Raw genomic sequence first — 17720 nt, 5'->3', positions numbered from 1 at the left:
CCAAACCTCAGCAATTTCATGTGAATAGTGAATGTCACATATTAATTTTTTAAGTCTTACATTTTTTTTCCATTAGTTTTCAAGTATGTTTTCATAATATACAAGGAAAGGCAAAATTTTCCTTTTCTCTGCTATGTTATTTTAAAATGTTTACCAGGATGTATTTGAGTGATTTATTAGGCAATTGTAGTTGGATTTTTTCCTCTTCATGTTTCAGAAGTGTTTGAACAACAGATATATTAATAAAATGGCAGTTTACAAATAGATTTCAGTATTACCTAATTTTTCATGGATTATGTAGGGGTGCCAGGTGGGAATCAGAATTTAATACTTTGGGTTATCTTTGTTAATGATTTGCGATGTTAATTTTTTTTTAATTTAAAGCAAACTTCTGAATCAAGAAATTACCATGCATGCTTTTAACCCAACTGACTGCTCTTCTAGGACACTTTGTTCCTTTATTATCTTAATTTCACTGAATAACAGCATGATCTTTGGTTCAGTAGAAAGGGAATGTTTTATTTAAATGAAGAAGTTTGTAGACCTTAACTTCTGTTTCTCACTTGTTTTTAAGTTCAGTTGAAAGCTGAAAGTTTACTAGTTTTCTTTAGAAAATGTGCTTCTTAAATCCAGGCAGATTAGATTAGACAACGTTGTCCTTGTTTTGCTGTTGGTCTTGCACTCTTACAGTGAAAGTGCTTGGAGAAGGTTTAATATACCAGCTGGGTATTTTTCAGTCTTGTTAAATCTTAATTGTCAGTTTCATTGAGATAGTTGAGAAGTTAAGCATGTTGAATGTGAAACTAATATTTTTTTATATTCATTTTCATTTTGAAAGCAATAGAATGCCTGAGAACTTGACCTACTCTTACTGCAAGGTGGCGTAAATGCAATCTTTAAAGTTTAATAGAGGTCTAGTTTGATATGGCCAAAATTATAACACTAAAACAACTATTTATTTTCCTACTTAGTGCTGCATAATTTCTTCTGGTTTTTTTTTTTTTTTTAACCCCAGACAACAAACAGAAGAACAAAATCCCTTTAAAAAGTTTCATTTTCCTGCAAAGACATGTAAATACCATAGGAGTTATCAAGCATTAGGAGATTCTTAAGTTTATACTTGACTAACAATAAAGGTAATTAAATAGATTTAATTTTTAATATGCCCATTAATATTAAAAATTAAGCAATTAAGTAAACTTTGAATAGACTGTTTTGTAGGCGAGATGTGAAAGTTACATTTGTTCCCATGCTATGATGGAATATTATTTCTTAAAGACCTGGGTCTGTTCTGGTCTCATTGTTAGTGGACAGGGAATTAAGCTGCAGGCAAAGAGGAAATATTGCAAAGCTCTTTCATTCACAGCTTCCTTTTTCTCTTATGCTGAATAGGGTCTTCAATATGGGGAAATTTGAATTTTGAATTAAAGATTAAAATGTGGCATATACATGTACACCTTAATATTTTCTGAATGTTAAATGTTGCCTTTCGCAGCTTAGCTAATGTAGATATTATGTGAAAAATATTTATAAAGAATAATTGGAATAAACATCCATTCTAAATTCCAGGATTACTGACCTAGTTTCTTTTTCTTTTAAGAATATTTGTTTATTTTTCTTTCTATGTACAAATGGAAAATAGTTGAGTGCTAGAATTTAGTTGGAATCATAGGGTGGGCTTTTAACAGGAATGTAGATTCATTTAGATATAACTGTGCTTCTGTTTCTGAATCTGCCTAGAGTTGAAATAATGCTATTCCAGTTTTGAATAAAAAGTTTTAAGATATGGAAGCTAATAATTGAAGTCCTTTTTTCCCTCTGAAGGTTAGTTGCATTACTTAAGACAAAGCAGGAGTGAAGTTCCTTGAGTAGCTCATGTAGCCTCTTCTCCATGTATGTACACCATCCTCTTTTACTCTTGCTTATATACCAAAACCCAAGAGGACGTGGTTGCTGCAGATATTAACTGTTCATAATTTCTATGGTGTATGAATCTCATCTCTACACATGTTCAATGCAGCTTCATCACCAGCTAGAGACAGATCATTCTTCTAACTAGTTCTGTATTTAAATAGTAATGAATTTGTTCTATCAAATTTATCTGGTTTGGATAAATGAAAAGACCTTGGTTTTCATGTTTCCATTAATGATAAATTGTCAGATTATCATGTTTTATGTTTGCTATTTTCTATTATTGCCACTTCTTCTAGTGCATCACATAAGGTTAATTATTCACAGTTTTACAAGTTTAGACAAAAGTCTAATTGAATAAATTTAAAATTAAATAGTATAGGTTAATATTGATTTATATTAAAAACTTGATACAGATTATTTTGAAAAATGTACATTAAAATATTGTCTTAAAAATTATGTTGTCTTAAAAATATTATCTTAAAAATTAACTCAGATAACTGTTAGAACCCATGGCGTGAAATGAATTGTAGAGGAGAAACTATTGCACTGAACAGTGTTAACAGTGTCTTTCCAGTCTAACAGGTGAAGAGATGAACTGAATCATCCTTTTGTGCATACTTGTATTTACTGAGCTTCAGAATGGTTGGGAGTAAATAACTACATGGCAGGAGATTGCTATCAATAGATCAAATGGTCATTTGATGTAATGCTCTGTTATGGGAGATTAGAATGAAAACAAAACTCCCTATAGATTGTATGGAACATGCAGTTATGGGAAACTGGATGCTCCTTTACTGCAGAAGCAAAATAAGGGTATATCTTCACAAATTAATTTTAAAAATAATATATAAGTCTGTGTTTTTCTTACAAGGGTTAATGCATATAGACTGGCTAGTCACTTTCATTGGTACTTCCAGACTGTTTTCTCTGTGTAAAAAGGGAAGAGTAGCTGTAAAAAAATGGGGAAATTTCAGAATTCTGCACATTTGCTAGGCAAGTGTAAAAGTTGAGTGAACCTGAGAATAGTTTTAGCAGCTATATTTCAAAATGATGAAATATTTTGTAACTTTTGTTGATTTATTGATAAATAAATATTGATAAATTATTTCTTATTAAATGCTAGGCTAAAAAGAATTGACTCACAGAAGTGATAGCTTATTTTCTTATGGAAATATTGCACATATTTTCTTTCTTTGATTTACAGAATATGATGTGCTCAGTTGAATGACATGGTTTTTATGAATTCTAAATAGATTTATTAATTTTTTTTTCCCAGCAATGACTAGTTTATTCTGCTCAGAGGAAATTCTGTGTTTGCTGCTGTTACCATCCCTGTGGTGGGGTGATTCTGCTACAAACCACAGCAGCTTGGAAGTGATGCAATTTCTAAGGAAAAAAATGCCTATGTCAATTATCAACCTACATAGCAGTGTTACATTAAAACTACCTTGAAATTTTGCATTAGTCAGAATTGATGCAAATTCTTGAAAAAGGGGCTCAACTGAAGTATCAGAGTTAGTTGCTACTTAAGCTGATGTTTAAGTGCATCTGGAGGGGAGAATATTCTGATATATTGTGTTTGGTGTAAAGGACACACATCATCTTTCCATTGGTTTCTTTCATTTAAAAAAGGGTGAAAGTATAAAAAGGGTGAAAGTATAACTTTTTTTATTAAACAGCTTTGCATTTATAAGCGTAATGTGGGTTTTTTTTCATGTTCACACACACTTTAATTGTAGTGCCAGTTAAATTAGCTTCCTAAATTCTGAGTAGCAAAGGTTGTGTTTTCATAAAATGTTAGTTCCAATTCCTTTTTTAAGTAGCTTTTGTGCCACTCAACAAAACTGCAAAGGGAACACATGTGGAGCTTTAAATAGTTTTTTACCTAAAGTCCTTTATAGATGGGCTATAAAAGCATGTTGTGTAACATAATAAATTGTATGGAAAGGGACCAAATCTTTTTCTGGTAGAAAAAAAAATGGATTTTAGTGATCTGTGTAGTATGTTTATATCCATATGGCATATTTTTAATCTTACTTACTTACCTAACTGTTCTTTCAATTCCTGTGTCATATGTCAAATTTTAATACTTACATGGGGACCATGTCTACTCTGGAAAACTTTTTTGCCGTTTAGAGTCAACAGGCTTAACAAAAAAAAGTTAAAACTAGAAAGATGCCTCAGTTCCACATTTGACCCTGAAGATTTTTATTTATAGGTGGTATGAAATAAAATGGTCCTTTCCCTTGGTTACAGTAATTTCTAGAGACATATTTTTGTAAAAAACTTCCTTTTCCCAGCTGAAAGCTGTATGCATTCAGAGTGCATGTAAATCACCTCTATGAAATGTGAGTCTCACAGTAAGATGCAGAGAACCAGAGGGCTGGGGGAAAAAATAACCAACCTCACCTCCTGTTCCATAAAAATAGTTCCTTTGTGGGGTTTGTCTCCCTAAGAAACTTCCTGATACTTGCATACTCTGTCATGTGTAATTGGATTGTAGCCCTTTATGAATACTGTTTTCTCCTCTTGACAGCATGGGGTAACCTTGGAAATGTTCTCAAGAGCCAGAGCAAGATTTCTGAAGCTGAAAGCGCCTATAGAAATGCCTTGTACTACCGCAGCAACATGGCTGATATGCTTTATAATTTGTAAGTATGTGTGGCTTTCCTGGGGTTGAATTGTCTTTGAAACCTGTTGTGAAGAGACCTACAGATTTACTTGCTGGAAATGGAGATGATGGTTTTTGTTGCTTTCTAATAGTCATTTCATTAATTGTGCTCCTTAAACTGTGGGGTGGACAGGATTTTTTCTTGGTCAACATTATGGTGTATTCATGTAATGGGTATGGGCAAGGTAAACTTACAAATCTGTTTGCTCTAAAAGAAGAAAAAAACCCCTACACTTAACAAGTACCAATACACGAGTTGTGAGCTGTAGCCCTCCATCTGTTTGAGACTCAATTAAATAGTGAGGTGTTATTTAGACTTCTTTTTTAAGTCTGAATAACACTTGGTGAGCAGAGTGGGTGTAAGCATTTCTAAGCATAGACAAATACCTTTCTGTTAGCTCCAGAGGTCTGAAATGTTAAAACAGCAAATTACTTTTCTCCTGTGACTGACTTCAGAGCAGCATAGGTTACATAAAGTTTAATTACTTGAACCCTGTTGTAGGTGAGTAAGAGGATAAATAACATGAGCATCAAAATAATTATTCATCAGGGGAAAAGATTTCCCATCTCATTAATGTACCAAATCATGAAGATGGAAGCGAGCGCCGTGCCAAGCTTTGCACTGAGGTGGGATGGTGCTGTGTGTCCCATGGGGAAGGACTGAGTCCTAGCTGTCCCAGCTGGGCACCCTGCTTGTCCTGCTGCCCTTCCTCCCACTCCTGCCCTGACCCAGCCAGCACAAGCCCTCAGAGCAGAGCTCTGCTGCACGACAGGCTGGTCACCTCCAGCAGCCATATGCTCTTGTTTCATGACAGAATCCTGTGACTGCCTTTCCATAGGTAGCTGTTGGAAGATAATATCCTGTGTGCAGCAGAAAAGTGTGTCTGTAGGATACACAAAATGTGCAAAAGCTGCATTCAAATAGTAAGTCTCTTCAGATAAACCAGGCAATTAAAAAATAATGTTCTGCCTGTAAGTATAGTTTAAAATGAGTGCTTATAATATGTGAAAATGAAGTTTATCATAATAGTATTCTTTACTATTTTTTCCTTGTTTAAAAAGGAGGAAGTTGACCATTTCATTAATTTGCCTTGCAGATAAGCAAATGAATTGATGAAACTCAAAATAATTTAATGATAGAATTTATTTTCCAGAATGAAATCTGTATTTCATAATATGTGTGTTTTTACTAATCATTTAGTTACACAAATACATGTACGTGCAGAATTTCCCTCTCTGTCAGGCAATGAGGAGTATGAAAAACATAATTTTAAGAGGAAACTTCTGCACACAGTTAAAAAATAACTTCTGAAGACAGTGGAAGATTGTAGGAAAGAAAGTGACAAGATTGATACATGTATATTTCCTATATGCTATTTGTTTTGAAGGTGAATATTATAACTATTAAATTTTTTGTATGCCTGTGCAGTACTTTTGTCTCTTACTGTGTTGTAGAGAGAAGCTGAAGTTAATACCAGGGTAAGAAGAGGAAAGGGGGCTGGATGATAAAGACAGGGACATAAAAGAAATCAGACTTCAGTCTTTTCACTGTTCTCAGAATAAGCTGCTAGTCTTCCAGTTTTCCATTGATCCACAAAATATATGTCTATAAACCTTCATCTCTGTTTTTGAACAGAGGAGTTTTTGAAATTCTACTGAATTTTTGTGGAAGGATTTTAACTAAAATGCTGGTTGGAATATATAGGGCATAAGAAATTAAGTTTGATTCATAGCCTTTCTACTACTACACTGAATACAATAGAATCCCTTATTTTTAAAACAAGCTTTACAAAACCTTCAATTATTTAACAGTAGTTTAAAAAGCTTGCATCATGTTTTTCTTTTTGTAGGCTTTGACAGTGTTGGATGCTTCAATATCCACCATGAAAAATAGATGGTAAATGAAGTGTCCTTTGATAGTACACAAATGAATCAATTCTTTTAAGCACAAACTCTCAAGAGCTCCTTTGCAAGTTAGACCCATCCTTGACATGTAGTTCTGTGGGAGCCTTTTACAAAAATCCTCTCTAATGGAAAATGTGTCTTATATGTGCTTACAAGAGGCCAGTCAGTTTTGCTGTTTCTGGTTTTCAGTATGTGCCTTTGAAACTAAAATAATCACTCCATAGAACTTCAGGAAAAAAGTATCTTTATAGTTATTTAGAAGCACTGTATGTGTTTCACATGGTCATTATTGTTTCTAAGCACCTATGCCTTGGTATTTGATGCAAATTAATTGGCATGTGCAGCTCAGTGTTCACTCATAGCAGTAACAAATCCAAGTGCTCTCTGCTGAAGAACAAATTATTAAGGTTTAACTCACAATTTTAATGGATAACAATCAAAGAGAGAAGCTACATAAGCAGAAGCTCTTGATCTCTTTCCTTCTTTTTCAATAAATTGAAATGTGAGGTTAGTTTAGAAGTTGACTACTAATACATTAACATCCAAAGAATTTAACAGACTAGATGAATGGCTGAATTCAGTGCTGTATTTTTGGTTTTTGACTTGTACCTTATGGCTCTGAGTTACAGCTGCTTTTGCCATTTAAAAAAATTTAAAATGCATTAATACATCACTGCATAGTTTACATTTGAAGGTTTACCTGATTATGAACATCTTATATTTGTGTTCTCAGTGCTATGTAGCTCTGGTGATTTCAACTAAATTTCATAGGGTAGTAAATCAGCATAAAATGACCTTTCTTTGTTTTTTTTTAACTGAGAAAACCATATATTTTAATACTGTGAAGTACCAAGGACAGAGCTGTAGAGAAATTATAGTTTATTCTTTCAAACAAGGCAATGTTCAGTAGATTAAAAACAAACTATTTTAGTTTGCTTTGGCTTTTCAGTCTTTGTTACCTTATGATTGTTAGCTAAAGCTTGTGGGGTTTTTTGTATTGTTTCAAATTGCTTACAGTTAATGTCTAAAGTAAAATTCTTTTTCAGTTAAAAGACAATTTTGTATTTATTATTTCACTTGTTTTTAGGCCTGGCTCTGTTTTGAGTATTCTTTTGTCATCCATATTAGTAATCTATGTTACCTTGAGTTTCTCATGTGATTATAAGGATGTTCTCAATCTGACATAGATATTGAACATTCCTTTAAAATTATACTGATTACTTGAAATGTTGTAATTGTGGAGTATGCAGTGCCCTATAAAAGATCAATTTCTAGCAATCAGCTATCCCCTTGCTTCTCTCCTGAAGTATCTCATTTTGCCTGTACTGATATAGGACTGTGTGTATAGGTTCATTATTCAAATAATCTATTTTCTTTTAATTAGAAATAATAATTTCCATAAACTTTACATTGGAAAACTTAGGGTATTGTATCAATAAACGTTAAATTTTTTAATGTCTCATTTAGAAATTGCAGCCGCTGTGGCAGACTACCTATCCCAGAAATTCTAGGATTGCAGTGTTTTACAGGAAAAGCTTAACTCTGTATCCTTAGGTAAAAATCAATATAAGCAAAATTCCTCCTTGTCTGTTGTTGTTAGGCTCTATATGTTGGAAAATGTGTTCCCTGCCTTTTAAGGGTTACTGGCATAGAAAACTCCTTATCAGAGGCAAAAAACTCTAAAAGCAGGCTGACATACAAACCTGTGCTGAACTGTGGTTGAACCTCTCCAAGACAAAGTTCCTGCAGCAACCACCTAGTAGGAAACAGGTCAAGGTTATGGTTCCTCTTCCTTGATAGACCAGAAGGTTTTATCATTCAGGATGTTGAGTTAAAAAGCAAAGAGGATGTGTCATCTGGTGTCTAAGTACTTGATTATTGTTTTCCTCAGCTATGAATGCAAACTGGTTGCAAACCTGTTTGGAATTAATTCTGCTTTGCTGGCTAGTTCTTCCTCTGTCAAAGACAGCAGCTAAAATTTGCATCTTGCTGTTACCAAAAATGTCTTGAAATAATCTTGCTGTGTTATCAGACTGGCTCTTGATGTAGCACCCAAAGGTCACTTAGGTGACTGGTGGTTTCCTGCTCTGCAATGTAGGGCCTATATGAAGTACAGATAGTTTTCAAAGTTCTATTGAGAGGTGAAAGGCATTCAGTGACCTATTACATGTCTCAATATTTCAAATGGTGGGCACTTACAGTCCTTACATAAACTTCCACCATTTTATAAAATTAGGAAAATAATGGTTTGTGTCTGCCATTCAGTTTCAAAAAAGACCCCTCTTGGAGGAAGTTCTGTTCAGCTCTCTGCCTATTTTGACTGCTGGGGTGCATGAAAGGGAATGGGCATCTGGTTTGAGGACTGCAGCCACAGCACAGCATGGCCCATTGTCCAGGGGAGTGAGAAACACAGGAGCAGTGCTATTCCTCTTCCTCATAGTGGCCCTCCCTCTGTCAAGGTAATAGGGGTTGTGCAAGTTGATGCTGTCCTGAAAGGGTAGTATTCCCAACCAAACTGTACCAGTAACAGAAAAAAAATGGGACAATATTTGCTGACCAATTTGCATTGCATTTGGGAAGGTCTGCCCCAGATCTGGGAGAACATAACAGTTTTACTGTGCTGTCTGAAAGATTAGAGGTTGTTTTGGGGGTGATTGTTTAGTTTTGTTTTTGGGGGCTTTTTTAGTAGGGGAGTGATAGATTACTTAGTGAGTTCTGCAAAGGAAATGGTTATTCTCTGTGTGTTTGGATTCTTATTGATTAAAAAAATATGTTTTGTGGTAGCATCCATACCTACCTTTCTACCCACTAGTCTTGCAAATGACAGTGAAAGAGTTGCCTTAGGCAAAGTAGATCCACTCTTGCTGTGTGATGGGAAACACATCTGTGTAGGGAATAACAGAGGATTTTCTTTCATTCCTTTCTTTGTTTGCCAGTGCAGCATTTAGGTAGATATAGTCTTTTGTAGATAATCCCACCTGAAATCAGTGGGATGAATGTAGCTTGAGGCACGGAAGGACTGCAGTCATGGCAAAGTAATAGCTAACAGGCCCTGTATTAGTTGTTATAAACCAGTAAACAAAATTGATTAAACTGTTTCAGTGTTGTACCTGGGTTGAAAATGTTATAAATATTTCACTAACACGTTTACTTTGACAGTTGCAGTTTCTGTGTATCGTACTTGGCCAATTTATGCCAGTTTTAGTCACTGAGTAGTTTGCTTTATAAGCAGACCAGCTGACTAGAGTAGGACTACCAACAGGAAGAAATTCTTATGAAACTTGTAAAAGAACATAGGCCATCTACTGCTTATTTATATTCTGTGACTGCCTTCTGGTCTCTGAAAACATTTTTGGGCCATTAATATTTAGTGACTTTTGGTCAAAGCCAAAGCAGATTAGGAAGACAGGAAGATTTTTGATTGTTGGTGAAGCAAGATAGGTAAAAGTTGGCAGCTAAAGAATTCAGGAAGGTTGCAAACAATTCATTTGGGGGGAGGTGTTTTCCTGCATCAACTAAATGAGCAATTCTGTCTACAGAAATGATGTGCATCATTTCCAGATAGTCAGAATGTGGTCTTCATTTTTTTCTTTTATTTTTCCTCCTATTTTAAAAACAGGATTCTTAGCCACTTCCTAAGTCACTTGGAGAAGTTTGCTACACCTGCAAGCAGTCAGCACATATCCTTCATTTCATAAATGATTAATACTCCGTGTAAAAGTATCTGGAAGTAATGCAAGCAAAAAAAAAAAAAAAATCCTGTTGTAAAGTTCCAGAATCTTGCTATTTATTATAGTTAGAACTTGTCTCCTAATTAATCCTAAATTAATTCATGAACAGTTTAAAGCTGTCCACTGTGTGTCCTACTTTTTTTAAGTAGCTTTTTCTTTTCCAAATACTTTTATCTTTATGTATTTCACAGAATCAAAGAGTGTGTAATATTGGAAGGGACCACAGTGGGTCATCTGGTCCAACCTCCCTGTTCAAGCAGGGTCATCCCAACGCACCTGGCACAGGGTTGTGTCCATACAATTTCTAAATATCTCCAGTGAGGGAGACTCCACAACCTCTGTGAACAATCTGCTCCGGTGTGTGGTCACCTGCGCAGTGAAGATCATCTTCCTCATGTTCACTTATTCTTTCCCAGTACTTGTCTTACTGAACTATAGAAGCCACATTTTTCCAGTTCTGTCAGTGAACTGTCTTTGCACAGAACTTGCATATTTCATTTAACATCTTCATTTGTCTGCCTTACAACTGGGAAGGTGAGCTGAAGAGAATAAGAAGTTTTGGAAGTATCAACTTTTTTTTTTTTTGTGGGGGCATTTTGGTGGTTAGGCTTTTTTATTCAGTTAATTTGGCATTTTTAGTAACTGTAGAAAGTTAAAGGGGCCAGAAAGGCTTTAAGGTCTTCATCCAAGTTTATCACTGGAACTCACTCTTTTGAATCAAGCATGCTTACTTCAAGGATGTCCTTTCTTTTGTTCATCCTTGAGTAAGGAAAAAGGAAGGCTTTCTGTCTTTGTAACCACAAAAGTTAGGTACATGCTCAACATATCTCAGCTGTTCTGCTCCACCTCTGGCTTATGTCCCATGCTTCTCACTGTATTGATGTCTTTGTTGTCTTTCTGCTCCTTCTCCCCTTTGCCAAAAATCTCTGAGGAGGAGTTATCATTTGACATTCAAGCAGAGAAGCTAAAGGCATTTCAGGAACAGATCTGCTCCTGGCTGTAGTGGATGCTTGCTTATACAGCCAAGTGCCCTGGCCATGGGGAGGGTGAGATACTGGAATCTGCAGTGCCTGCAGGGTGTGAACTGCAGCTCAGGGATGTTCTTCCACTGCATCTAGAGAAGTCAGCTTTTTCCTGACTTAGTTTAACCTCAAACTAGAACTGGACACTCATAAATCTAATAATGTTTGTACTGCCAGAAGCTACATGAAAACTAGTGATCAGTCAGGACCAATTTCATTCACAAGGAGATCAGTCAGGACCAATTTCACAAGGCAGTTTCATGCCTTGGTAAGATTATATTCTTCTCTTTCTTCTCCCAACCTCATAACAAATACGAATAAAACACTAATTATTAGGTGGAATTCAGCACTCAGTTCTTCATCTGAGCTGCTTTGGTTATATATATGAGAGAGAGAAGGAGAGAGAGAGAGAGAGACACATGCTGACAGACTGACAGTTAATGGAACAGCTTTTAAAATAAAAACATCTTTTGGAAGAGAAGTTTAAAAAAAAAACCCGCCTCAAAGTTTCAAGTCATAAATCAAAAGTGTCAATATTAGAGCATGTAGTGAATGCAAAATATTAATTTGTAATAATTGCAAATAAAAGTTCTTTTAATCACAAAACCACAAGTGTTGTACACTTACAAAAGCAATTTGTTTTGGTGAAGTTGACCAATTGCTGTATTACTTCTTTCACTATGTTACATTATTTATTCCAGAATTAAAATAAGAATGGAATTTCTTAGATAAATTGTTTCAAAATTGTATGTGAGAATGTTTTTGCTTTTTAAAAAATTAAGAAGCAGCTTAAATGTCAGACAATGCATCTCATTTTTTTCTATTAATTCTTCTGCTATCAGTAGCAAACAGGATGAAAATACCATAATCAATCTTCCTTGAAGTAAGTGTATAAAAATGTTTATAATAAACAAAATTCAGCTTCTAGAAAATTCAGAAAATGTTTTTTCTGTTCTGATGATTATACCTCTTGCCATTTGCAAGATACTTGACAGTAGTTACAAACATTGGTATCATTCCAAAAAATATCCTGAATATATTCCTTCATTTCTTACTTTACTGCAAGTACCTACTACATGTAACTTCTGTTAATATTAAAAATTACTTGCTACCTAATCTGAAGTTGGGAAACAGTTTCAAAGTGAGCTCTTGTGATACTGATAGGACAGTATAGAAGAAAAGGAAGTATAGAAGAAAAAGAGGATATATTTCTCAATTCTGTTAAATCCTAACCCAGTGACAAGAAGGAAACAACATAGATGGTGGCTACTTAAGCTCCCTTCTCTTTTCATCCCTTGAAGTTCACTGGTTTAATTAAAAAAGTTTTCCTGAGATGTTAAAGGGAAATAAAATCTCTGATTTGAGACTGGGGATAAAATAATTCCAAGCTCTTTGCAGTTCAAAGAGCTATCAGCAGATAAAAGCATAGAGGAAGAAAAGAAAATTGCTGTAGCTTAGGGAAACTACAAATAAATATGGTTCCACTTCCACCTTAGAGGAAGAGCTGTGTTAAGCTGTGTTTTCCTGGATATTTTGAGTTATATGACAAGGGATGTTTACCCCTGGATACTGATGTCTGAGTCTCCATTCCGAAATGACTGATTTTTAAATAATTCTGGTTTTAAGATATTTGTATATGCTCTTTTTCAGTCTTCTGAAACTTTGGAAAACTGTAATGCTTTGGGCCTTCATTTAAGCATACAGTGTTCATTCATGTCATTGATGTCCAGACAACTTCTCAGAAATTTGTGGGTAGCTGGTATAAATCATAATTCACAAGGATGTTTATCTTAAAAAGCTAAATTAAAGCCTATCTATTATGAAACTGGAAATATTCAGTATAATTTTTAATACTTCTTCAGTTAGTAAATTTGTTCAGAGTATAAAGAAGACAGGAAAAAACAGAACTATTGCAGGTGCTGAGCTGTATAGTGAATAATCTAGTGAAATTGCTCAACAAGGGGAGTCCTTAACGTAGCAATGAAGGGCTGGGTGCTTAACTGTATCATGCATTTGGAAAAGAACTGCTTATTTCAGGTCAAGACAAGATGCCTGACTAATCATTAATGACTTACAAATACCTCCACCATATTCTATCCACTTTAAAAAGTCTTGCAGGCTAACATTTTCTCGACTGAGTAAATGAATCTCCTGGCTTCCAAGAAAGCCAAAATTATTCTGTTTAACATCTGCTTTGTTAAAGCCATATGGATGCACTTGGTGTCTAGGAATTCATCTTTATACATGGAATAACTCTCACACAGAACTGTTAGTGAGTGCTTGTATCTCTGAAAGACCAGTAAGCATATTTTACTTTGTTACCCAAGTTTTGTTTTCAGTATTTGTTTTCAAGTTACTCTTTGTAGTAACCTCACACCTCACTCACTCTTTTCTTTTTCTTTTTTTTTTCCTTTTTTTCCCCCTTATACAGAGGATTACTACTTCAGGAAAACAGCAGGTTTTCAGAGGCATTGCATTACTATAAACTGGCAATTGGTAGCAGACCCACACTAGCTTGTAAGTATTTTGACTCTACAAGCTTGTATAATATTGACTATAGCTTTCATAGAAAATTTTCCTCCTCTTTAATAACTCTTTCTTTTTTTTTTCAGAAGGTTTTAAGTCAGAAAGCCAAAGGTGAATTTGTGCCCTTGATAGCAAGTGTTTATTAGTAAACAACTATATTTAATGTGGTACAAGTAAGAAGCAGATGATATATTAAAACTCTATATTAACACTCAGCAGCACTACTAGAACTTAAAATGCTTCTGATCTGGGGTGTTGAGTCAGAGATACTACTGCCCAAGTTTCAGGCTCCTGTTTTCTGTTTCTTACAGCCAGTCCCTGATATTTATATGAGTGAATAACATAAATATTTTTTCTTTCTTGCCTGGGAAAAATGGTGAATAATGTTCAGGTGTTGCCAGTAACAGATTCCAAAATTAAGTGGTGCTATTTGAGATGGCTGAGAATTTTGTACCTTCAGTATTAATCGTCTCTGTATGTATATATGTTTTTATGTATATGTGTATTTTTTGTAACACTTCAAACTGTGGTGCTATATGCTTTATACAGCCCTAAAAAGAGGAACTAAATGGAACACTCTGCCTAACCAGTGATTCCTTCCCTCCTTACTTTATAGTCACCTTCTTCTTTCCTTGTCTCTGAGCTTCTACCTTTTATATATTCACATATGTTACATATTCACACTCACACCAATGAGTGATCTGTGTTATTCAAAAACCAAATTAGATAACCACGGGATCTCTACCAGGTACTACTTAGAATTAAAACAGTAGATAAAGCATAATAGAACTCTATTTAAATATAGCATTTTTCCCTCTTCACAGCTGCTTATTTAAATACTGGTATCATCCTGATGAACCAAGGGAAGACAGAGGAAGCCAGGAGGACTTTTGTGAGGTGTTCAGAGATCCCTGATGAAAATCTGAAAGATCCTCATGCTCACAAAAGCTCTGTTACCAGCTGTCTCTATAACTTAGGAAAACTTTTTCATGAACAAGGACACTATGAGGTAAGACTCCAGATTTGTATATAATACATTTATAAAACTTTGATATACAAATAATACATACTGCTTCTACTGAAACTTTCAAAATATATCACATACATGAATTAGTTGAATTTCACCAGATCAAAATTAGCATTGTCTACTGAGAATATTTGTTCTCTACAGCCACTGGTGTAATGCTATTAATTAACAGTGTGATGTTCTCACATCAGAGTCAACATTAGCAGTGCTCACATCTGATATGTGTTAGTTCATTGGTTTTGGCTTTGTACCCGTAGCTGGTATGCAAGGATAAAGCCTGATTAAACCTGATTAAAGGCCAGTCGACCTAAAGTGTAGAGGCATTATAATTCAAAACATAGTAAGTCCATCTTTAGCTGGAAAAGTGCAATTATGCTTGCATTTAGGTCTCTAAAAAAAAGACCGAGTTGAAATAATTTAACAGTGATTAAAAACATCCCACTGTGTGTTATTTTCAGATAACTTGACCTCAGTGCTAAAGCGGGTTGGATATTTTTAATGTAACAATAAACTGCACCCAAGCCATCCCATCTCATTTAGACATGCAACTGTGACTGTTGTGATTCCTCTCCATTTTCTCTGATGAACTTAACTGAAACTGGACATTCACTTGAGGTTTGACCTTTAGCAGTACTTGAAAGAAATTAATTCTCTCTTGGCATTGTCAGGCATACTTCAGAACAGGAGTTGTGAGTGGTTTTGATCCATGTAAAGTGTTCTTGACCATGACAGTTCTGTCAGCTGTTTAAGATCAGGCATGCAGAAGCTGGACAGATTCCCTGTCATCTGTCTGCTGCATCCAGCTCTGTCAGATGGAGTTACTAATTGGTTAAAATACAGACAGCTAATGCATCTATACAGAGAAGAGACCAGCAGCATGTTGTCTGCACAGCTGATAGAGTGTAGAGTTGAAGTTCAATACCTGCAAGATACAAGAGCTTTCAGGAATATAAAACTTCAGATTTCTTCCTGGCTGCTTTCTTGCAGCCTTTGTAAGCTGTGAGTGTTTGATGCAGAGCTAACAGACTGACCAGCCAGCATCCAAAGTGGGGAATGAATGGTAATTCAAGGAACAGCATATTTGAAAAGGGATTCCAGTTTTGGGTGTCTTGACTTCATAGTGCATCTCATCTGTTCTGTGGAGCAGGCTTCAGTTGCAAGGGTTATGCTTTGTTATTATTTGGCAGTAGACAATGATTTCTTTATTTTTAGGTCACTTAGCATAGTTAATCATCAGAATGTCCTTTGTCTGCAGATCAATAATACCCCATATTCTTCCCCAGCCTATTGAATTTTATGTTTATAAACTCATCAGTCATTAAGAGGTATCAAAAAAGAGTCCTTCTTAGTTTTACCTGTAAAAAAGTTACCATGTTGGAACTAGCTTGATCTCTTGTCTATAAGCCTCACTGAATTTGGTAAAATTCAGGTAAAAAAAGGAGAAATTTTGTACTTTCTGTGGCATTTTTGATGCTGATGTGTTTTCCCTGCATCTTTCATTTGGGGAAGGAAGATAGTTTGTTTTTACTTTATATATGAAAGGATGCTTTTTAAGTTGGTGTTTTCCCACTGTGTATTTCTTTTCAGGAGGCCCTTACAGTTTACAAAGAAGCAATACAGAAAATGCCGAGGCAGTTTGCACCACAGAGCCTATATAACATGATGGGTAAGTTAGTGCATTGTTAGTGCTTCAGAATGATATTTGAGGAGTTAGGGTGAAACAAAAGACCTTATCCAGGCAAATGGTGCTCAAATTAATGAGCTAATAAAACCCAAAAATAATTACCTTCAGTACAAACCAAACTAGGTTCAGAGCTTAAATGCCAGCAACTGCAGTGCTGGATAAGGTACAATAAATGATGAGACTGTTAGACACTGGATGCCCTTAGGAGTGTCAGTGTAGCAGTTCTACTTTTAGAATGCCTGGCTTAGTGTTTTTCTTGGTCTCCAGAATCTCTCATACACTACTTTGGAGGCCCCATGTGCTCACGTGTGTATGGGTCTTAGATATTGAAATTCTTTGTAAACCAACAAGGTGTTCAAACAGACCCACAGAAACAGTTGTAGGGTTTTTTTAGGTCGTGCCAAAAACTTATTTCCAGCTGATATACTATAGTTTAGATGCCTACATCAATGAGAGAATTCTTCTTACTTTTCTTCCAGCTATTTGGATCAGCTATCTGTCCTTCAAAATTTTAGAAGTCCTTTGAGTACTGCAAAAAACTGTCAATTTATCTGTGAGGTGTTTCTTGTTTATCTGTGAGGTGTTTATTGTTTAACCTCAGTTTCTCATATTCTTCATCTCATTTTTATGTGGGATACATTAAACAGATAAAAGAAAAAAGATAATATGAATTATTACTTATAGTACTCAGATCTAAAAACAAGAGGGCTGGTTCTTATTGTTCCAAAGATGCTTGTAAGTGGAATTCTCTCTCAAAGCTCATGTGTTTCTGCTAAGCACTCTCTGTGTTTGGCCCAGTACTCTCTTGTTTGGGATCGAAAACAATGTAAGAATCTTTACTTTGAAGTAGGTGAAAGTGGAGCGATTAAAACTATCTCTGGAAACAATTAGGATCAACAGGAAGCATATGGGGTTTGATGTGGTTCCCCCCATCAATGCCTCATATACAAGGGAATGTGTTGGTTGATACCAATTGCTTTTACACAGTTCTTGACCACTTATTCAGGAAAGGCACCTTTGATTAGTACCTCACAATTACTAGGGCACAAAAAAAAATAAAATTGTAGTTGTAACTGATGCTGTATGTTTGAAAAATGTAAATGCTAGATTAAGTAGTTCTCTTGCCACAGTGACAAAGTATCTAATGTCAGTCTAAACACTTTCTTAGCAGTTCATACAGTTCAATGGAGAGCTACTTCTTCCGGAGCACTAGGCTTTACCAGATTGGTGCCAATGGCTA

The 17720-nt window shown here is 35.3% G+C and overlaps 1 protein-coding gene across 1 annotated transcript in view; it reads left to right on the top strand.

Annotated features, from left to right (window-relative positions):
• TMTC2 (transmembrane O-mannosyltransferase targeting cadherins 2) overlaps positions 1-17720 on the top strand; it is a 234432-nt gene that overhangs the window by 147323 nt on the left and 69389 nt on the right. Inside the window, exons 4-7 of the mRNA XM_071423340.1 lie at positions 4451-4565; positions 13675-13760; positions 14594-14778; positions 16384-16462. Coding sequence (XP_071279441.1) covers positions 4451-4565; positions 13675-13760; positions 14594-14778; positions 16384-16462 — 465 coding nt within the window. The remainder of the gene's footprint in view (positions 1-4450; positions 4566-13674; positions 13761-14593; positions 14779-16383; positions 16463-17720) is intronic.

Source organism: Agelaius tricolor, unplaced genomic scaffold, assembly GCF_023055355.1.
Source record: "Agelaius tricolor isolate 1412-34295 unplaced genomic scaffold, bAgeTri1.0.p SCAF_3, whole genome shotgun sequence".
Lineage (NCBI taxonomy): Eukaryota > Metazoa > Chordata > Aves > Passeriformes > Icteridae > Agelaius > Agelaius tricolor.
The sequence above is the reverse complement of the archived record's forward strand: the minus strand, read 5'-3'. Positions and strand labels throughout refer to the sequence as shown.